The sequence below is a fragment of the Buceros rhinoceros genome, unplaced genomic scaffold (assembly GCF_000710305.1).
Source record: "Buceros rhinoceros silvestris isolate BGI_N320 unplaced genomic scaffold, ASM71030v1 scaffold9859, whole genome shotgun sequence".
NCBI lineage: Eukaryota > Metazoa > Chordata > Aves > Bucerotiformes > Bucerotidae > Buceros > Buceros rhinoceros.
Genome location: NW_010429749.1, coordinates 43,503 through 66,614, shown reverse-complemented (window position 1 = coordinate 66,614; position 23,112 = coordinate 43,503). Strand labels below are relative to the sequence as shown.

Below are 23,112 nucleotides of genomic sequence, written 5' to 3'. Positions count from 1 at the left end.
ATGAATTCTGGATTTTTTTATTGTGTCATTACCAGACAATCACTTCCTTACCTCTTTATTGCTGTCCTTCAAAGAAGACCTACAGAACCTTTGCAAACTGTCCATTATACAGCATTCAGAGTAATGTTTCGGAGCTCTGTTAGGTCTGTGAAATTGGCCACAATAATCATCACCTGTCTTTTTCATTTAATCTTTATGAGTTTCATTGGCCTTTGAAGATGAAGGAGGATTTGTATTTCAGAGTGAAGCGTGAAAGAGAAGCAGCAATGCTTTACTGTTTCCAGTGGCTCAGCCCATTAGCTGAAATCCACCATCTTCTCTTCAGCTGGACCTCAGACTTTCTGGTTCGCAAGTTCTTCTGATCTATAACAGTATTTATTTATTTTTTTAAGGATGAAATTCTGAAAGCAGCTGTGATGAAATATGGCAAAAACCAGTGGTCTCGTATTGCTTCTTTACTGCATCGAAAGTCGGCAAAGCAGTGCAAAGCCAGATGGTAAGTGGGAAGTGCCATGTCTCGAAATGTGAGAGCCACAGTTAGTGGGAATTTAGAAATTACCACAGATGAATTTATGTCCACAGAGAAACGGTAATTGCTTGATTTCTATTATTATGGATATTTTTAATTCCTGTTGCTTGAAAGTAATTGAACAAAGTAGCCAAATGTTCTCTTTGACAGTAACTGCAGTCTTAGCAAATGCAGGATCACTTAAAAGGGTGTACATGGATTTTTTCCCTGTATTTACACATTTTTAATTAATGAGCATTTCCAAGGAGGTAAAACTGTAAGATATTAATCTCTCTTACAAATAATTTTCTAAATTTTTCATAATGAGAGACTGGCTTGAGGATAAATATTTAGAAATTGCACTGCAGAATTCCATTTTATATAAGAAAAATAGAAGCTTAAAACTGTTGCACATACAGGCAGCATGAATTTATTTGAGAGTCAGACTTAGTTTCTTGAATGCTGAACTGCACCTGTTTATTAGAAGACTTTGGTATAAAGGTAACAGTACTGGCACAGGTAAAGAATAGTACAATACTTTTCTTTGTCTGGATTAATTTTGTGACACTTTGCTTTGCCAGAACAGAGATGGGGAAAGGAAGAAGAGAGAGTATCTGTGTGAAAAGTGATGGATAAATAATACAATTTAAAGCTCAAGTACATATGTCATAAAAAATACTCTGGAGTTACATCCTTTTGTACAGAAAGAACATGTATGAAATTTGCATGACGAGATTTTGAAATGTCATTGTGATGATTTGGGTGAACACTGTTCTGAATTCATTCTAGACACATCAGTGGGTAGCTTGGATCCATCATCCTTATGTTTTTTCACTCTTTAACAGGTATGAATGGCTAGACCCGAGCATCAAAAAGACAGAGTGGTCACGAGAAGAGGAGGAGAAACTGTTGCACCTGGCCAAGCTCATGCCAACCCAGTGGAGAACCATTGCCCCAATTATTGGGAGAACCGCTGCACAGTGTTTGGAGCACTATGAATTTCTGCTGTGAGTTACTGTTTTGCTAGAGGTGCACACCAGAAAAATCTGCAGGGTTTGTAGTGTAAATGTGGCCTTCCCTTTCTGTGGTGCTGAACTATGGAGGTTTAAAGTTGACCGAGTCCTTTTGTAAGCAAATTGATGTGTGTCTCTTGAACAAAGAAGATTCTGGAACCTGGAAGGGCAGGCTTGAGTAGAGATAGGTGTACATTTTCTTGCTTCTAGTCATTCTGAGTCAAGGTTGAGGCTTTTTGTAGACATCCATTTCAGGTTTATGTGGGTATTGTTTGGCTGGCTGGTCAGTATGAGTGTGTGTGTGTGAGAGAGAAGAAAAAAGACAGATATATAGACATAAAATACATGTTGAAATGGCTGAATGTGCAGCCTGTGTGCTACAGAGAGTTTCTTTAGGCCTTGAGAAGAAGAGTTCTCTGCTTTTAGCTTTGTCACAAGCCCATGCAGCGCTGCAGCTTGGGGAAAAGTGACTGGAAACTGCCCAGTGGAAGAGGACCCTGGGGATGTTGTTTGATGACCCAGCAGTGTGCCCAGGTGGCCAAGAAAGCCAACAGCACCCTGGCTTGTGTCAGAAACGATGCGGCCAGCAGCACCAGGACAGTGATTGTCCCCCTGTACTGGGCACTGGTGAGGCTGCACCTTGAATACTGTGTCCAGTTTTGGGCCCCTCACTTCAAGAAGGACATTGAGGTGCTGGAGCGTGTCCAGAGAAGGGCAATGAAACTGGTGAAGGGTCTGGAGAGCAAATCTTATGAGGAGCAGTTGAGGGACCTGGGCTTGTTTAGTCTGGAGAAAAGGAGGCTCAGGGGAGACCTCATCACACCTGAGAGGAGGTTGTAGCAAGGTGGGGATTGGTCTTTTTTCCCAAGTAACAAGTGACAGAACAAGAAGAAATGGCCTCAAGTTGCACCAAGGGAGGTTTAGGTTGGACATTAAGAAAAGTTTCTTCATTGAAGGAATGGTCAAGCCCTGGCACAGTCTGCCTGGAGCAGTGGTGGAGTCCCCATCCCTGCAGGTATTTAAAGCACACGTAGATGTGGTGACTTGGGTTAGTGGTTGGACTTGATGATCTTAAAAGTCTTCTCCAACCAAAATGGCTATGAATATTGTATTTTACCTAACATTTTATTGTTGTAATGTAACCCTACGTTGGCTTCTTTCTCTTGTCTGATTTAAGATGATGTAACTGTACCGCGTTAGTGAATCTTTTCTGCAGTAACTGTATAGCAAATCTAATGTATCGTTCATGGAACAAAGTAACTTCTTCAGATCGGTCTTGGGGTCTTGGAAGGGATGGTTATTATGAGCCTGGGGGAAAACAAAGAGCCAAATGTGACATGTGCTTTTAGGGACAAAGCTGCTCAGAGAGACAATGAGGAAGAAACTGCTGACGATCCTCGGAAACTTAAACCTGGAGAAATTGATCCAAATCCAGAAACCAAACCAGCCAGGCCAGATCCTATTGACATGGATGAAGGTAAGATAGGAGTTTGTTTACTGCTTTTGACAAAACTGATCTCTTCAGGTTTTCTTGTTATGTGGCCTCAGTACCTTGGGTTTCTTTTGTCTTTTTTTCTTTGCCCTCTGATCATTTTTTCTTACAGGTTTTGTTATTTCTGTATCTGTCCAGGCAGTTTTTCTTTTCCTTTTCTTGGTGTGTTTTCTGCCTTCTAATCTGTCTTTGTCAACTCTTACCATGAGTAAGAGTTCTTTGCTTTGACAGTTGCTCTGCTTGTTTGCATTCGTATTTCTGTATCTTCATGTTTTCCCATCATCTCATACCTCCCGGATGAATCCACACTGAAACACAGGAGGACTACATGACTTTTTTATCTTTCCTTGCGCGTAGCAGTGTTACTGACTGAAAAATGAATATTGCTGGAATTCCATGGATGCACCAGTGGTGGTTTTGAACAGTCAAGGATACACAAATGTAGCATGCTTTTGACTAGATGTAAATGAAATTCACAAGTTCTCTGATATGGTACGCTCAGATGAAGATGTAAATGAAATTATAATTCCGTTAAGGTGATCAGTTTGCTTCTTTATGTAGATGTTTTGATTTGCTGTAGATATTGAAAATAATTCAACTAATGTTAGGCATTTTTTTCTTGAAATCTTCGTTTCATCTGGCTAATTATTTAGAAAACATGTTGGACCCACTTGGAAAAAACTAGTTTAGTGATCATGCAGAGTGTTGTGAAAACATTAGGACTGATTCATTCAGCTTTCTGGTGTTAACATCATTTTTTCCTTTACTCCCATCTTTAAGTACAAACTCATAGGTGTATTCGTCTGTTATAGATGAACTTGAAATGCTGTCTGAAGCTAGAGCTCGTCTGGCTAACACACAGGGAAAGAAGGCCAAAAGAAAAGCAAGAGAGAAGCAGCTGGAAGAAGCTAGGTAAACTTGTGCCTGGTTTCCCATACTGGGACTGCTTTTGTTGGCTCTGGAGCATTTAAAATGCATAAAGTGTGGCACTGCCTTAAGTCATTGCAGAGTCAGACTTTTTTTGATAGTCATTTGTGGCAAGAGCTTCATTTTTGTTTAGACCTATGTCTGATTAAAGGTAGTATCAGATCTTGGGATACAGGAGCCTCCTATAAGTATGTGCTTCAAATCATGTTGTGTTACTGTTTATTTAGACGGCTTGCTGCTCTCCAGAAGAGACGAGAACTTCGGGCTGCTGGAATTGAAATCCAGAAGAAAAGAAAAAAGAAGAGAGGTGTGGATTATAATGCAGAAATTCCGTTTGAAAAGAAGCCTGCCCCTGGTTTTTATGATACATCAGAGGAAAACTACCAGGCCTTGGATGCAGATTTCAGGAAGCTACGTCAGCAAGACCTGGATGGAGAATTAAGATCGTAAGTGTGTGTTACACTAAGGAAAGAACAGTATATTTGGAAAACAAACAAACAAACAAAACAACCCATAGATATATCTATGCATTAAGTCCTGGAAATGTCTGAAATACAGTGTGGGCAGGAGTTTCATTTTCTTTGGGACAGATACCAGTGTAGGGTTTTTTTTAGCCTTTTCAGTCTTCTGTATTTTTTTATCTTTCTAAAAGGTCTAGTTGACCAGTTTTCTAGGAGACTGAAGGTCCTTGGGCACATTCTTGCTTTTTAAATGGAAATCTTAAGGATTTTGAGGTTCATTTTCTTTTAGCAGTAGATTTGCTTGTGTGTTTGCAGTCCCTTCTCCAAGTAATAATGTTACTAAGATTGCTTACAGGAGCAGATTTTCCTTGTAGTATTACTCTTGATGGAATTGTTCTTAACTAGAATCTCCTTAAATGCTTAACTTCTCCCTCTCTCCTAAAGAAATCCTAAAACATGCAGATGAGAAATTAAATGGCCATCTTCCTTGTGGCACATAGTTAATTTTACAGTTGCATTTCCCACTACTTCTGCTAACTGCTTTTTACTGAGAGCGTAGGTCCAGTACTACATACGATTCGTACGTAGTACAATTTGTACGATAGTCCTACATACTACAGTACTACATACGATTTGGTTTATTAGCTTGTGATCTAATTGATTCTTCCTGTATGGTTCTTGGTTCAGAGGGTCTGGCAGGAGCTTCAGACTGAAACGTAGGATTTCACAGGCAGTCTCCATTGCTGTTTGAAGAAAATGACATTGTCTTATTAAGTAGTGAAGAGAATTGGTTGCCATATCCCACAGAAAATGTTTGTCTTCCCTTAGCAGCTGCTGGAGAAAAAGGGACTGTTCGCATCCTCTGCTTCTTGCTATCTGAATTCTTCAGCTGATGTTTTTTTCTTGTTCCAGTGACCCTGTTGATTGTAACTGAAGCAAGAGCCTGTTGCCTATCTCCGTAGTTTAGAAGCATTGCTGTAGGTTCTGCTGCAAGATCCGCAGACCCTATCTAATCCCTTAACTTCTGCACCACGAGGTGGTTCATACTTCCTGCAACATGTTCTATTTCAGCATACCCAGCTTTTGATTAGGGTTACAGGCTTTTTGCCCTTAGCTTGTTTGTTTTACTTCGTAGCTTTTCTGTGTGTTCTAAAATGATTCTTGTGTCCATCATGACAGTGAAAGGGAGGGAAGAGAGCGCAAAAAAGACAAACAACATATGAAACGGAAAAAAGAGTCAGACTTGCCTTCGGCTATTCTACAGACCAGTGGAGTGTCAGAATTTACCAAAAAAAGAAGTAAACTAGTGCTTCCAGCTCCTCAGGTAAGCTGTGCATTGATCCATAAATGACTTACAAGGCAAATGCCAATCAATGATTTCTGTTTTATTAAGTGGATTTCCTGGTTGTATTTTATCTTACTATGCCTTGGAATTTTCTCCTTGAAGATATCTGATATAGAACTTGAAGAAGTTGTAAAAGTAGGCCAGGCGAGTGAGATTGCACGCCAGACTGCTGAGGAATCTGGAATTACAAACTCAGCTTCCAGCACTCTTCTGTCTGAATATAATGTGACTAACAGCAGCATCGCGCTCAGGACTCCCAAAACTCCGGCAGCACAAGACAGGATCCTGCAGGTAGAGTATAAATGTATAGACCGGGCTTTTGGTTTTAAGGCAGTGGTCAAGAGAATAGAAGGTGCTAAGTACCATAGAAACATTCCTTAGAGTATGTGCAGTACTGGGGTTTGAACCAGGACACACTGAAAGGTGCAGAACAGATCCATGTCTCTCAAATCAGTTGTCACCACATTTCAGAACATGCTGATAACTTTTTTTTTTGCATTATATGTTGTGTGCAGCTTTTAGCAACAACCATTCTCCTCGTGTCTTACATAATTTCCCCTTGTCTTGCATACTACTCAGCATCAGAGATATGTCTAGTGTTCATGTCCTTAAAACAGTGTCTTGTTGTTTCCTCCTTAGTTTTGTGGTTCAGCTTTTATTTCAAATAACATGAAGTTAACAGCAGTTTCACGATAGGAGAAGAGAGAAAGTTCCTGACTCTGCAGATCATGACCCACATCTCTGCAGTATTTGCAGGAATAGTCATGTTCACCTTCCAGTGGAGTACTCTGACATCACACGTGTTGCAGTATTATGTATATACACTGTTCTGTCGATGAATTATTAGTCTTTCTGTGAAGATTAGCTGCTGTATGCAGTGGTTTCATTATCTCAGTTCATTTTCAGACTTCCTTATTTCTTCAGTGTAAAAAGGAAAAATAAAAAACGGAGAGATATTTATAAAAGCCCCAGTAGAGTCATGGACCAGAACTCTGAATGGTGACCATCTCTTTTGGAATGTTCTCTTTGAAGTGTAGTTTGGATAAACTTCATTGATGCTGGATTTCAGACTGCAAGTGTGCTGTTTGCTCTGAAAACCAAGATCCTTGGGATTGACATGAGTATTCAGTCACTAAAAAATAAATCTTGCAGACCTATGGAGTCTAGCAAACTGAAGGAAGGTGTAACATTAAATAAATCACTTGTTTTTGCAACTGCAATCTGTAGTATAGTTTACTGGAAATGAAGATTAAAATCCCTTTCAGTTGGAGCAGCAGGGTTTGTAAATACCAGTATGTATGGGTGTTAAGTGTTTTAACATTTTCCACAAACTGATTGATACTCAAATAACTTCAGCTGTTCTGTTAAACACGAGTGTGACTGTGAAAGTCTTAGTGATGTACTGCCTGTGTTGTCTGTAATACAGGAAGCCCAGAACTTGATGGCTCTCACAAATGTGGATACCCCCCTGAAGGGAGGTCTTAACACTCCCTTGCACGAAAGCGACTTTTCGGGGGTAACGCCGCAGAAACAGGTTATTCAAACTCCAAATACGGTGCTTTCCACACCATTCAGGTAAAGCGGACTCTTTTTCTACTGGGTCCTTGGCTGGGTGTGTATCTCACGGAGGGAGCGGAGTGCAATGTGTGAAATAGCAGGTTATGATCCGTCCTTCAATATTTAACTCACTTTTGTTTCAGACCCTTGTACCACTTTCTCCTTCTCCGTGTCTTTCACATCATCTTCAGCTGTATTTGTACAGCGAATAGCTCACTGGAGTTTGGTCCGAAATGAGGTCTTGTGTGGCCTGGAGCAATATAAATTATACTGGAGTAAAACAGGAGTATAAATAGTAAGATGGAGTGTTGTTCTGTACGTGGATCCCACCCTTCCCAAAGTATCACCTCTGAGTCAAAGGTGTGGGAGGTCCCATAGCCAAACCCACACTGAATTTTCGAAAAGCTAGGGTAAATATTTTATAAGCCATATATATCTAAAATAAAATATTTCTTATATTGCCAATCTAAATAATATGGAATTGCTGGTTTAATACTTATGGTGGGTCTTGAATAAATATTCAAAAAAATATCCCACAAATGCCAAATACCATATACCTAAAAAATTACACTTGGTACATTTTGTCTGTCAATTTTTTTCAACTTAGGTTCTAATTTTACTTGTATCATGGTAGTAGGAGAAGTGGAGAATGAAGTAAAAAGGACCTTTATGGCAGCTTTTCAAAAGCAGCTTTATTTTGTTGTTTTAAAGTGGTGTGCAAAAGCCCCGCTCTTTTAATTGGATCTACATAAATGGATCCTTTTCTGAAGATCTTTTGGCATCAGTGTGGTGCACATTGAATGTAGAGTTTAGCCTGGAGTGATCTAGGTTTTCATTTGGGTTGTTTTATATAAAAAAAAAAAGATGTAAAGACATTCTAATTTTGTTGTTTGCTTGGGTTTTTTATCTTGGTGGTGCTGGTTTTGTAGCTTCTGAAGTTCAGATTTGCACATGTAAATATGGTACCTATGGATCGACTTGTCTTGCTACAGAAATGCTGTATCAGTGTGAAAATCCAAGACCTTGAGCAGAAAGCGGAAAAAAAAATCCTTTAAGTGATTAAAAATAAACAAAGGCAAGTCATTACTTTAAGGAGGTGGAGTACTGAAGCAGAGCTGTCATCTTACTATTTAGATCAAAAGAGCAAATATTTAAATGAAGCACACCTTTTTTCCTATGATGGAATGAAATTTCTAGTATTTTGATGCAAGGTTTTTTATGGAAGTTTTTGTCTTGCCATTAGAGCTTTTGTTTTGATCCACACACCCCACAGCCCCCCCCATCCTAGTTATAAGAATTTTCTTCAGAGGTATGAAGTTGAAGATTGTAATAGGGTTTTTAGTGCTGCATGGAACTGAGACTTAACTGGAAATTGTTTCTGCTGGAAAATCAGCATACAACTTTTTTTTGCTAGTATAATCAGCAGAGTAAATATGTCCTATGGAACATTAATTGGAAAACATAAACATTCATTTTGCTGTTTCTTTTCCATGTGTCATCCTGCAAATGTTACTGCTTGTGTTTGTTATCCTAAATGAGAGTTCATAAAAGTCTGTGAACAACCTCAAGCAAGAGAAAAGTATCGCTTGCCTCTTACAGACCCAGTAAAGATGACCCTCTAACTAAGGCACTGTTGTAGGAGGCCCAGTAGCCTCTGTCATGCCATATATACAGTTGTGTTTGTCCACCAATGATAGTGACCAATAGTGGAAAGGATGGATTAAATCATCTTGTCCAGCCTGTCTCTGCCAGGTTTGTTCTGTACAGCACAGACTTGTCACTACTCTCTGAAAATATTTACCTAAGTGTAGATGAGTACCATAATGCAGGCTTTTTTATAGAAGTTTTTCGCCTTCCTGAACTTGTTTTCTTTCGGGCATTTAACAATGTCCTATCAGTTTATTATTATTATTATGTGAAACCTCGTTGTAAGCTGGTAGTGGAAAACTTGTGACTACATCCAAGGCCATGTCTACACGTGTTCCATGTAGTGGATTATTGGCACAGAGAACAGTATTCTTCTCGGTCTAGAGAAGCAACTGAGGTCTGTAAGATCTAAGACACTAGACCATCTTGTCTAACCTTAGGTGCTTAAAAGTACTTACTGTAATGTAATTACTCCTTCAATAATCAGTGTAAGCAAAGAGTAATTTTCAGAGCGATTGATTCAATTGTAAGACAGGACAGCTGTTAAGCCATGCATTCAGGGTGAATGACTTACAAGGTGTGGTTGGGAAATCGGAGCTTGCAGTCAAATCCTGATTACTGCATCCCAGAACAGTGCCTGGTGACTGGATCATCGCTTCTCTCAAAAGCAGCAGTGGGAATTTGTGTTGATGTAGCTCCTGAAGCTTCTCTTAACATAATTATGTGTCTAGATTTCAGGTTAATGGGGACTTGGTTACACCTTGGCAGTTTATTTTTTTGATTTTTTTTATGGATTCTTCTGATAGCATGCTATGGTATCACAGCCTCCCAAGAAAAAAATATAGATTGAATTGATTAATGCTATTTAGGTAGACTTTTTGCAGCATTCAGACTTTTGTAAGTAGAGCTCTTTAGGAAAAAAAATTAATTACTGTATCCGCACTTCCTCTAGAACACCTTCTCATGGACCAGAAGGCCTAACTCCTCGTGGAGGACTAACTCCCAAACCGGTGGCTGGTACAACTCCGGGTAGAACCCCACTGCGTGATAAGTTGAACATTAACCCAGAAGAGGGAATGGCAGATTACAGTGACCCATCTTATGCAAAACAAATGGTAAGAAGTGAAAATCAGTGCTCTATTAATTTTCAGGATTGTTAATTATCATCTCCCAAACAGAATTTTATTTTGTAATAAAAGCAAGTGTTATTTCTACTACTTGTCTACAGGTCGGTACTCATCACCTGATAACATCAGATCTTGCCACTTGGAATGATTTTCAACACTCGAAAACTATTTGTCAGATAAGACACAGTTAAGTTTCGCTTCTATGTGTGTCTTTGAAGCTGAGCAGGAAATAGATCTCAAGCAAAGCTTCATTTTTCTAGCAATCTGATGCAGCCCTCAAATCCCTCATCATCTTGGCTTCCCAGCTTACCTACAGGATCTTTTCATCAGTCTCTCGTGCTGACAACATTGAGCTAAAGGAGTTTAATTTTTGTCATTAGGAGCACTTGGTTCTGAGGTGTCCAGTAACCTGAGTCCCATCCGGATACTTTCATTGCCTTTGGCAACAGATGTTTCCATTCTTGGGGATTCCACCAGATGGAGCCTGCCAACTAGACATGCTATGAAAGGGCGTTATACCTAATAGGTAGCTGTAGCATCTTGGGAACCCCTTTTATGTGGCTCATTCTGCAGCCTTAACTGTGGCTTGGGATATCTCCCACCAGACCTGTGGATATTTTTCTTTTTGGGCTCACTAACGGTATTCACTTCACACTTTTGGCATGTTCTTCTCTCAAAAATAACTCTTCAAGTTCAGAATTTCAGGTTTCCCCTTAGTTTGAAGGACAAGGTTTATTTGATGTCCTTATACTTACTTTTGTTCAGCCTTAGTCTTTTTAGAGTAAAAAGGCTTTTTGCTGCTGGAAGGAAAACTGGAGCTTTGATTTCCTGTTGGACTCCACCGTTTTCCAGATCTGGGGTGATTCGTCTCATTTTTGTACGGTGCCACAATCTCCAGATTTGTCAGCAACTGCAAGGAGAAAAGTTCCGATTAGGCTGGGGGATACCCTGTGCCCATCATCAGTGGTGACACGTTTTCCCATTTTTCCCATTTCTTGAAAGGGATTTATGTGAGTCTCCGCTGTGGTACTGAAATTACTGGGAGGTGAAGGTGCCACTCTGCTGTTTTACTGCAGTGTATTTCAGCCAGTCTGAAGGTGTCTTCAGCTACCTTAAAGAAAACTGCCTGTTGGTTTTTAATATCAGTGTTGTTTATGTCTGTTAGTGTAGAGGAGTGGAATTGGATTGTATTGTACCTTAGTGCATGAACCCAGAAGTGCTCTATTTTACTATTATTTCAACAGGAGAGAGAGTCTCGTGAACACCTGCGCCTTGGACTCATGGCCCTTCCTGCTCCAAAGAATGACTTCGAGATTGTTCTACCCGAAAATGCAGAAAAAGAACTAGAGGAACACGAAGTAGATGAAACCTTTGTAGAAGATACTGCTGATATAGATGCCCGCAAGCAGGTAGGTGTGTGTGTGATGCAGATAGTGCCTTCTGTTTAAAATAAAATAGGTTCCTGTTATGATTCCCGTAGTTTCATACCTGTTTAGAGGAAGTGGCACAGCTTCTACAGGCTTACAATGTACCTGTTTCCCGTGCATCAGAGTACACATCAGAGTGCACAGAGGCTGTCAGTTTTTTCTCTGAATCCTTTTCTGAATTTGTTAGTTATATATCACATGTCATTTTCTACCTGTGTCTGTCCTACCTCCCGCATTTGTCTCTTTGTCTCCCAGAAGAAAAAAAATATAATTAAAAGCATTTTTCTACAGATGCACATGCTTGATTGAGAATTTTTTTTTTTTCAGTTTCAGGTTCTTCTCTCAAGCTACAAAGTTGCTGTGTGTGAAATGTGAGACAGGTTTATACAACTGCAGACAGGCTGGTAGAACATAGAGGGAGATCTGCCATGCAGGGAGTTGGTCCCTGTTGTATGACTTACTCTAGAGGATTATGCAGACAGCCAGGCTGTGAATGGGTCCCTGCCTTTGTTTGTTTGGCTGGATGATGTGCACACTTACATTCTCCTGGTTAAATAGCTGTACTGGCCAGTAATTAAGAGACACTTAAAATTTTCTGCTTCTAAGAACAATCTCTCTTCCATTTATTATTTATCTTAATTTTTGTGATGTAAATCTGTTTCTGTTATGTACCTTCAAATAAATGTTATTTTGAGTTCAGAGGAGATTTTGCCAATGACTGCCTTGACAAGTGAAAAACTATTTAAAAAAAAAAAAAGTCTACGGTCTGCTATCTTCTAATGTCTTAAGCATTTCCCAGAATTTGATTCCTAGCATGTCCCATCTGGGGAGGAACACATTCTATACAAACGTATGCATGTCTGGTGCGTACAAACCCTAATAAAAAGTCTGAATAAATATAGATAATTTATGTGTGTGGAATAGAGAAAATAATTTGAGTTGTAAAATCATGCAAGAGAAACAGCATCCTGCCTTTTAATTGAAGGTGTGACATGGCTAGGATTAGAACATGGAAGATCCTGGACATTGTTTTTGAGGGTTTGGACAACACTGCCTGTTCATGTTATTTATTGCCTGAAAGTGGAATGTACAGAGAAATCTCATGTTTTCACACTTTCAGAAGTATCATTTTAGTGAGATAGTTACTTTATGTCATTGAGGAGGACAAACAGAGTCCTGGCTGCAAACTTAAGTCTCTTCTCCTGGTGGATTTAGTGTCTGGAGAGTTAGAGCAGTTGTCAAACTTGATGCAGAGAAATTGTAAAGAAGTCTGCTGGAGTGGAGGCTGAAGGAGAATTTGATGGCTTGAAATGACTTTTTAGGGTATCTTTCCTCTTAGTCTGTTGTGCTCTTCCTGTTTACTTCAGAGATAGTAAATTATGATGTCATCACACTATTTTCTATTTCATAACTCAAAGTCTTTCTACTTTACGGAATTTTTGCTGCAGTAATCAGTTTTTATATCACATACATTTCTGATTGTAATAGAGTAGCTGGAGTAACAGTTCGCTTGTTTGTCTAGGCTCTTCGAGATGCAGAGCGTGCAAAGGAACTGAAGAGAATGCACAAAGCTGTTCAGAAGAATCTTCCACGGCCCTCAGAGGTAAGCAGGAAAAAATTTACTTTGAAGGAAAAAAAACAGAACTAAGGGCTTTAACCAGTATATGAGGAAATACAGTCTAAGTAGATAATGAGAGACTGCCATCTTTATGTGAGTATGCTGATTTCAGCTTTACGGGAAACCTGCACAGCAAAATTGTCATCAGGTGTTTCACGTGCACAACTGAAAGCACAGTTGGGTGTTCGAGTTTCTGTGTGTGTATGTGACACTGCAAGGGATTGTGGCACCTGTTCTGTGCACTTTAACTGATAAATGAAATTCATACTCAGGTGGAGGTATACAAATTTAATGTGATCTTTGGTGTATATGATGTTTATGAACTTTTTTTGTTCCTGGGCAGGTTAATGAAACAATACTGAGACCCTTAAATGTGGAACCACCTCTAACAGATTTGCAGAAGAGTGAAGAGCTGATAAAGAAAGAGATGATTACTATGCTTCATTTTGATCTCCTACACCACCCCTTTGGAGAACAGCCTAGTGGTAAGAAGGGGAAAGGCCCAGGATTTGGAAGCAACAACGCAGAACATATGGCTTACCTGGAACAAAATCCTTATGAGAAGTTCTCCAAAGAGGATCTCAAGAAGGTGAGAGTTGTGGCCTAATTACCAGTGACCTAATGCCTCCTTATGTCATGGTCCTGTAATCTTGCAAAAAAAAAAAAAAAAAAGGTGGATTCAAGCCTTCTCAGAATGCATTTGGGACATCTTTAGAGGGTTGTATGAGGAGCTGTAGTTAGAAGGATCATTTCAGTGCACGTTTTCTTTTCTGCGTGGTAATGTTAATCCAGGCACTCTAGCTGAATGGCGAGGATGCTGTAGTTGTCCAGAGACAAATTGTCTCTAGATAGAATTTCAAATGTGTTGTGATTGCTTATTGTTTTAAGTAAGAGTAGAATCTATAATAGCCCAAGTTACCAAATTCTACTTGGCCGTGTCTGGAAATTGATGTTAAATCATTGAGACTTTAACTAGGTGTGATAGGCACTTTCTCCTGCCCATGTAGTTTGTTAATTCAGAATTATTACACATTTTCCTTATAGCAGTACAGACTAAACATGGCAGTGGTAGCCAGCTTATAACTTGGAGCAGCCAGTCGTGTCTAATTATGCTTGTCAAGCTTAATCCAACAGAGCTGTGCTAGTGCAGAGCCTGCTGGGCTGTGGCAGGTGATCTGAAAGAATACATGGTAAAAAAGCACCGAATAGGCAGGGTAGGTTGTTGCTGGATGAAATGAGCAGGCTGTCTGGGCATCCTGTCCTGTTTTGCATTGTAACCCCAAGTTGAATAGCAGTCCTGTACCAAAGGTTCTGGTTCGGGTCCTTCACGTATTTAAGCAGCTACAGATGTTGCCTTTTGCTGCCAAGTGACAGACAAACGGTTCAGGTGCAGAGTTCTGTGGTTAGCGCTTTCAGACGGTTTCACCTGTGAAGCTGTGCCAGTAACCTTTGACCAAAGGCTTACGGGAATAAAAATGAGGGAGAAGGACCAAATGACATGACACCAAGTCATCTGTTTTACACTCTGTTTAGAGATAGACTCTGGCTATCTGAGGCTGGTGTTCTGACAATAGCTGTGGTATCTCTACACCCAAGTCCATATTACGTTAAAGTGATTCTAAAAATACATGAGCAGATTTTAAATCCATCTCCTTGGCCATATCTAACCAGTGAATCAAAAGCCTAAAATGAGAAACACCGAACAGTATGTACTTCCAATTTGCTGTTAAATGAAAAATTATACTTGAAGATTTCTGAGCAGGAGAAGCTAAAGATGGAAAATACAGTTAGATCATGAATTTCACTGCCCTGCCAGTGTCAGATTGTTCCCTTGGGAACACTCTCCAAGTGCTTTCTCTAGTTGTTTTGAAGTGCAATGAGAATTGGGGTTTCTGTCACTTCCCTTAGAAACTATTAGACAGTCCAGTAGTTTTTGTCTGGAAACTTCTTTTAGAGTCCCTGGAAATTCTGACTCCCTACTAATGAGCAGAAGTTTTTGCATCCTTGTTCCTGCTTGCTCTCTAACGTTCAGTGTAATGCTCCCTCTTTGTCTAAAATCAAATTCAAACCAGGAAGTTTTCCTCTCTGCACTCTCACCTGGGCCTTGTTTATTTTGCTTTATTTCTTAATTTGTTTTTAGAACATATGCCTACTAAAATCTCCTCGTGAAACGCTCCTTTCTTTTCCTGATGTGTCCTGCCCTTTTGGGAAGGATTAGCAGTGGTGCTGAGCACAGTATGCTGCACTCTTAGAGCTGTGGAACTGTTTTGGTGCCCCAGCTAAATAGCCTTAAGTAGTGTCTCACAGTGTACAAATAGAGGTTAATTGAAAACGAATCTTTATATGAGTTAGCTTTCAGGTCAGGTAATTAATTTTCCTTTCCCTGGTATCCCTGGAATTGTCTAATCTGGTGATACTGGAATTACTTCATGGGCAATACACTATTATAAAACGTATGTCTGCTTGCAGTGAGATGTTACTGAAAGGAACATTTCTGGTGCATGCGTAAATCCTCTTGAAAGGGAAGACTTAAACTTAAAAGCAATAAAGTCTGGATCAGCAAGGATATTTTAGTGCTTTTATTTAGAGATCAAATTGGGAGGACCTGGTTGCTGATGTAGTTTTGTGGGCCAGGCTCTTTGTCAGAAATATTAAGAGTTGTGAGAGCAACGTGAATCTCTTCAGTTCCCTGTGGTTACTTTGTAAACTGGAAACAGCAGAATGCTGCTATCCTTCCCAGTAGTTCTCTCGTAACAGAGTGTGTTTTAGTGAAAGTCAGGGTAGGATTTCCTGCAGTGGAGCTTGTACAGCTCACCCGTTAATATTTAGAGTTGAATTTCTAGATTGTGTGGAGAAGGGCAAGCAAAAGGAAATGAAAAGTGATTTTTGTTCCATAGAACAGCTGCTTCTGTCTGTACCGTTCTCCCTCCCTTCAAGGTCCTTGCTTTTATCTCTTCTCTTCTCCATCAAGATGAAGTATCTAGCTGTGCCACAGCTTTCATTACTATAGCTGAGTTATGGCAGGTTTGGCCAAATTATATAAAATGAGGGGCAGTTGCACTGTGAGTAGCCTTCTAGCCTGGGTTTCATTTATAATCCACAGCATCTGTGTTGGATTTCATAGTTAGCTTAACCTGAGGGTGAGCTTTTAGTATGAAAAGAGAAACTGGCCCTGTGAATTGCACACTGAAGGATTGAAAAGAAGAAGAATTTTCTTGTATCCTGTGTATTGTAACCACAATTTATTTCTCATCATTTCCAACAGGCACAAGATCTACTGGCACAAGAGATGGAAGTGGTAAAGCAAGGAATGGGGCATGGAGAGCTCTCAAGTGAAGCTTATAATCAGGTGTGGGAAGAATGTTACAGCCAAGTGTTATACCTGCCTGGACAGAGCCGCTACACAAGAGCTAACTTAGCCAGCAAAAAAGACAGGATAGAGTCACTTGAAAAGAGGCTCGAGGTCAGTGTCACTTCTTCCTGCTTTTTGCACCTGCCATTTTAAGTTTCTCCTCATGTGGGTTTATTTTTTTTCTTTGTAAGAGTTACGGGTTATAAATCATATATCATCAATTTATAAATCATCCAGGTCTTTTGATGGGATTCATTTGAAAAGATTGTTGAGGTTGAGGAATTATTCTAGGAGCTCAGGAATATTCCTGAGGTGCTTAAATCACCTTTTCTCATCCACCTCCTTTTATTAGAATATCCCTAGAGTATTCCCACACACAGTTTCTGTTTGTACTATGAGCTGTAACACTGCTCGTGTCGCCCACTTCAGTCTCAGCTGGAGAGAAGGTCAGCTTCTGCTCTCTCCTTTAATCCCGTGTGGATTTTTTGCTGTTCTCTTAATCTCTGCTATTAGCAGATCAGACACCTGACCTTTTTGGTTTTGCACTTTGTTCCTGATAGTGGCCAGTATGAGAAACTTCAGAGACAGATCCTTAAAAACAACGTCTCTGTCCCAAAACTCCTCTCAAGTTTTCGTTACAACTTAAGATTTGGTTTCTGAATAACTATGACATATGTAAATGTCCAGGTGGTCCCTAATTCTTGCCAAACTAGTATTCTCTGCCAATTCCAATGATTCCCAGTGAACAATGGATGTTTGTGATTCTGTTCCATTTTATCAGGAAATAGTAACCTTCCTTGCTGAGTGCATTTTAAACTAAAATTTCAAGTTTGCTGTTGTGTATTTGCATAACTACTATTTTCTGCAAGTACAAAATGCCGGAGTTCAGGTAGCAACATCTCGCCAATGTGTCTGCGTGGAGTTTGAGTGCTGTGGCAGGGTGCTGGTGCTAAGGGCTGGGAAATTCTGGTTCTAAGGGACCAGCTACATCTTTTTCTGCTGAGTTGTAGAGTACAGCATTCTCCAGTGCAAATGTGCTTTCATCAGTTTATTCAAAATGCAACAGTCACAGGCCTTAGTGAGGCATTAATATTTGGTGGAGTGTCCTGAGATTGATTGTGTGGATATGAAATCCTTTGAGGTACTGCGCACCAAGTGAAGGCAGCAATTCAAACCTTTTGACGCTGATTTCCCTTCCCCTATCCCCTCTTCAGAGTTTCACACAAAACGCAAAAATACGCAGCTTTTAGGATAAAAAGTAAGTTGGTTTATAAAGGTTTCTTCTCACAGAACATGCCTGTTGAGACTTGCAGCAAGTCATTAACTGTTTCGCAAAATACCATTTTAGCCTAAAAGCCTCTCTAAATTACACAAGTCAAGAGTGTCATCCAGGTATAGACTCTACAGTTGTCCGTCAATCCCTCGGGCCGGTTCACCTGCCGGTAGCCCAGTAGCCGAGGGATTCAGCATTAATGCCGGGGCGCTGGTCGTGCTGCACGCGCCCAGCAGAGAGCACCATTGCCCTGCCCATCGCTGCGGCTCCCACACCCTCTGCTCTGCTGCCTCCTCCCTTTCCACAAATCCAGTATGTGAGCACAGCAGCAGCAGCCAGCTCGCATGGCAGCAGGGGCCTTGCGGGCCTCACGCCAGCCATCTGAGGGCTGTACTTAATTTGCGTACTAACGCGTTTGAAATTTAAATATCTTACGCCCAAAACTACATTAGAAGCACGCGTTATTAAAGTTGCAAAGTCAAACAGTCAGAGTCAGGAATCGACAGACAGCCCAGCCTTCTGGCAGCCTGAATTTGCCTATGCATATGCATTATGAGACAGTCTTTAATTTCATGATTACAGCCTGGTTTTTCCAGACTCATTTACTGCACAGGGTGGATGGTACTTTCTTAATGCATAGCTATTGAATATGTTGTTTTCTCTTTATTGTTCAGTGTGTGGCCCCGTGCTTTTATGCTGCACTCTATTTCTGCAGTCTAAATTGGTTACTTCTGTGTGGGCTTTCAAGTGCTGTTAATTTCTGTTGGTCTCCTCCCAGTATTTGAATGAGTAGTTGGTGGTGCTGTGCTTGATATCAAAGCAAAGAAAGTAAGGCCAGGTTATCCATTCGTCAAACTCCTGTTGCATTTGTTCTCTAGCCACAAGACAGTCACCCAGGAAGCAAAATACAAATCAGAGGTCTTGCCAAGAAAAAAAATTGGGTTTCATTTGCTACCAACACTGCTTGGGACTCCATGGAATACAGGTGGCAGAATACAGCAAGCCCTGTCTGCCTTTGGTTGCTGCAATCATGAGACTCTGTGTCTCGCTGATGCAATACATCTGAAGCTCAGAGAGCTGCTAGACCAGGCTAATTGTTTGGTGTCCTTACCCAAGTGTGCTCTTTCACTTGTATGTGTTCAAAATACCCCCTGCCCCAATTGAGTCAGGCACCCCGGGCCAGCAGAGCACGCTCTGCCCCGCAGGAGCAGTGAACACACTTTCACAGCTCACTGTTTCTTCAGTGCAAGTGGACTCTTTATAGAGTTAAATTTGAGCTGAAAATCTCTCCCAAGTGTGTGCAAAATGCAGCTCAGTGCAGCTCTGATGGCTGACCTATTTAACAGGCCCTTCCTAAAAGCAAGACAAACAGTTTTCTAAGTATAGGTTACCAGCTGAATAGTTTTTTAAATGATAAATAAAAAGCATAGTAGTTCAATGAACAAACAAATACACAATGAGAAAAGCAAAGCAGTTTTTTTTTTCCCAAACCCGTTCTCAGCAATGGCAAAACCCACATTCATTTCAGTGTTTCTCCAAGGAAAATTGTCTGAAGGCAGTATCACTTGAAATAGATATTTTAATGGGAAGTATCAGACAACCTTAATGAAAAGCAGGGATATTAGCTCAGCTTTCAATACTCCGAGATACTTGCTTGTACTCTTTAACTTCCTTTGAGAGAAGAGTAGAAACTGTAAAATAGAGTTTGCCAGCAACAGAAACTGGTATTGGTCAGCTTTTGGGGCTGCTTCTTCCCCTTGGTATTGCGCTGAGATCATTAGGAAAAAACCATGAATGTTCAGTGCTGTTTGCTGGAGACAGCTGCACCTCAGGTCGTCACTGTGTAATCCTTCCATATGGGACTGCTGACACCCTGTGGATTGTGCGCAAAAAAAGCCGGTTACTTCCAGTGCTGTCTTCGTTGCTGAGTGGATTGATGGCGTGGACAAACAGTCGTCTTTCTCTAATTGCCCTGTTTTCAGTGCCTGAGTGATTTAGTGGTGGCAGCTTTCTATCTGTTGACAAGACATTTATCTTTCTGAAATTGATGGTGATATCACAAACAGATTTGTGCTGTTACTGATGATGAACTGGAGGAGGCAAAGTGGAGCAGTTGTGGAGAGCTTCTGTTTGGCTGGATACCCTGTCCAGGCACAACTCAGCAGTAGTTTGAATATTGGAATGTGCTGCTATGTATTAGTAATACTTCTAACTTTTTTTTTTCCGAGGGTTTTGGACTCTTTAACTGTGTTACTTAACATGGCTTAAGAGTGTTACAAGATCGGAACGTGAACTTTTTTGCAATACAGATGGGGAGTTTCAGGTCCGTGCAAGTGAATCCCAGTGACCTCACTGTGTGTCTGTGGTACAGCTTAGATTTGCTTGAATCCTGGTGGAATTTTCTGATCTTTCCAGTAGCTTCTGGAAGTCAAGGCTGGGCTACACTGCAGAGCAAGGCATTTCAGAAATGGGAGTTTCCTGATGCTTACAATTGCATTTAGTAACTGCTTCAGTTCTCTGCAATACCTTGTACTCCCTGCTCTTCCAAGAATATGAAGAAAAGCCTTCTTCCCGAAGGTGTATGTTAAGCTAGGAACCTTATCCCATAAGATGAGATAGTAGAGACATCTTGTAACTCTGTGGTGATCTGGATCTCTTCATTGAATTGGCAGAAAATTAATTACTTTTGGATTAAGCAGCAGACCCCTTTTCACAGTAGCCACATATTACATCAGCTTAGCAATACACATCACACCTTTGATAGCAGAATTTTGGAATATTTTTAAGATCCACAGTGATGCTAACCCATAACCTATAATGAAGAAAACAATAAATAAATGGATTTTTATTGCCAAGGATAACTTACGTCTACAGTAAGAAAAAAAAATGCCAGGGAAGGTAAACGGGTCTAACCAGAAATCTCGTGTGTTCTTTCTAGTGCAGGTGAGTATTTGTTGCCTGTTTTTGAGCAAGCCCCATGAGTCCAGATTTGATACACCTTATTTTAGCCTAACTAAAACAAAGGTGCAACTGCCTTAGGCTCCCTTTGCTTTTGGTAGAAATGAGGCACCTCCTGAGAACAGCTTGGCCCATTTAAGAGTTGAAGTTCCCTCTTGAGTTTTCTGGGTTTCTCTTTTTATTTCAGAGGCACCTGGAGAACCTCGGATCAGTGAAACAAAACTAGGTTTTTATGTCTCTCTTTGTTCCTCTGTCACTGAAAAAGGGGTAATGTCTGCCTTATGAGGCTCTGTAGTTTTGTTTGCAAAGCACTTGCGGACCTGTGGCTGAAAATCACTGTCTAAAACTGCTTAATCTTTGAGTGTACTTGTACTACCTGGAAAGTAGTTGACTTTTCTAGTTACAGCTTGTTGAGTCGAGCTGGAGCTTTGTATCTTTGTGTGCTAGAAGTCTGGGGGGAAAAAAACCCACATTGTTCACTGTCCTTTAGGTGAATTAAATTTTATGTCCTTGGTTTTCCCCACAAATTACATTTGCAGTTAACAGCTACCACCCTGAAACCTTCATCACTGTGGGTAGGAAGGAAGAAAGCAGATCTAGCTTTACTTTAATGTAACTAGTTGACTCTTGAAGCAGTGACATTTCCCTGACTGCCAGTTGAACAGCTTTGGGAAATGGACTTACATTTCTGCTGTTAAACAGTTGTTTTCAGAGGAAAATGCTACTAATTGAAATTTTTATCAGTTCTCTTTCTATTGACTTGCTTTAGGACCTTTGGAGGGAAGCAGATAAATGCTAGTAAGAGGGTTCTTCATATTTTTGTATCTATGATCTTGCCCATAAGTCTGAAACTTGCCTTCACATTGTACTGTTGTGCCAGCCTTCCTTCTAAGGTCGTAATTTTGGGGGGGCTTTATCTCTTTGCACAGAAGTAAAGTTTTTTTTCTTCTGCATGTCCTCAGCCCAGGATGTGCCAAAACACTGGAAATGAGCAATGAAAAAGCTCTTTAAAAATAAGCTTAGACTGCATAACACTTACTTTTTGTTTGGCTAGTAGCTCATAGTATGGTGGGAGGTTTATTCTCTCCGTGTCTAAAATCAGTGATTTCCTCAGTGGTAGTTGCTGAAATCGGGTTTCACACTTGGAAGTGTAGTTCATAATGGGAACTTAGTGCTTAGTAGTGGAGTTCAGCACTGACAAAGCTTTTCATTGCAGAAGGCCTTTGCACACCTTCGCTGTTAAAAGTTGTGTTTGGACAGAGAAAATTGATAACGTCATTTCCTAGAAGCCACCTCATCTGCAGACCGGTTGCTCTTTAAAGCCTGTTCTAATGTAAAGCAGTGTCACGACCTGTGGATATTGGGCCAGTGTGAGTTGCTGCTCACAATGTAACTTGTTTTCTGCTTGTGTAATAGTAGCTGCTGGAACAAAGTGCTGGTGACTGCTGCAAGCTTATCATGTGGCTCTGCTAACGTGTTTGCTAACATTTATTGTGTGAGATTCCACAAGGTTGTTAGCCCTTTCCCTGAAGAGACCAGTCCAAGAACTCTGGATTTGCGGATAGCTTTTGAAGGTAATTACACTGCTCACTGCCAAATTACCTCATCAGACAGAGCAGTAATCCATGTTTGCTTACAGTTGATCAGAGCTGTTAGCTTGAGGTGATAGTTGCTATCTGTGATCTTACTGTAATTTTTTTTCCTGGGAAATGTAGAGAGTTTTCAGAAAAGCTTAGTAAAAATAAATTATTTGGTTTTCTCTTTAAACTGTGCTCTTATAAACATGTTTCTGCTGTGGCTGTGATGTATGGGTATCACTGATAATACTGCTGGTCTTCGAAGCAATTCCCGAATAAAAATGTTCAAAGTGGGCTTCAATGTCATCATTGTGGATCAACAGTGACTGCTAATTTACCCAGTAGCTTTCTGGGTAGCTGGATACTATGAACTTCTGTGCGAACACTTGCTGTTGATGTACTCTCTACTGTCTTTACTCAACAGTCCTACCAAGTCACGTTATGACATTTGAAGGTAAATTATCATAATTCCTGAACCATAGTTCACTTGGAGATTGCTCTTGGGTTACTAGTTTCAACTGTGAGTAGAGAGAATGTCCTTCCACAGATGTCAGTAAGTCCTAATGATGCATGATCCACGTAACAAAGTACAATACAGGAGTTCACATCGAGGCTTCCTATTAAGTTGGGGAAAGGTAGCTTTATATTACCATGCAAACCTTTGGTCTACTTTCAGTTGTGAAGTTGCAGTTGCATACCAGCAGTGCCTTGATTTGAGGATCGCCTAGGACTGAATCTTTCCATGAAAAACTTTGTTAGGCAGTTAGAATTAAATCATACTTTGTTACACTGTCCCTCTTTGACTACTCTGATAGGCAGATGAAAGAGTG

General features: G+C 40.4%; 1 protein-coding gene across 1 annotated transcript in view; it reads left to right on the top strand.

Moving 5' to 3' along the window:
• Nucleotides 1–395: 395 nt before the first annotated feature.
• Nucleotides 396–23,112, top strand: part of CDC5L (cell division cycle 5-like) — a gene marked incomplete at its 5' end in the record, with an annotated part of 31,264 nt that continues 8,547 nt past the window's right edge. The window contains 13 exons of the mRNA XM_010142767.1: nucleotides 396–496; nucleotides 1,354–1,515; nucleotides 2,871–2,998; nucleotides 3,826–3,925; nucleotides 4,168–4,386; nucleotides 5,581–5,725; nucleotides 5,849–6,037; nucleotides 7,173–7,321; nucleotides 9,903–10,065; nucleotides 11,322–11,486; nucleotides 13,027–13,107; nucleotides 13,466–13,711; nucleotides 16,388–16,585. Coding sequence (XP_010141069.1) covers nucleotides 396–496; nucleotides 1,354–1,515; nucleotides 2,871–2,998; nucleotides 3,826–3,925; nucleotides 4,168–4,386; nucleotides 5,581–5,725; nucleotides 5,849–6,037; nucleotides 7,173–7,321; nucleotides 9,903–10,065; nucleotides 11,322–11,486; nucleotides 13,027–13,107; nucleotides 13,466–13,711; nucleotides 16,388–16,585 — 2,046 coding nt within the window. The remainder of the gene's footprint in view (nucleotides 497–1,353; nucleotides 1,516–2,870; nucleotides 2,999–3,825; nucleotides 3,926–4,167; nucleotides 4,387–5,580; nucleotides 5,726–5,848; nucleotides 6,038–7,172; nucleotides 7,322–9,902; nucleotides 10,066–11,321; nucleotides 11,487–13,026; nucleotides 13,108–13,465; nucleotides 13,712–16,387; nucleotides 16,586–23,112) is intronic.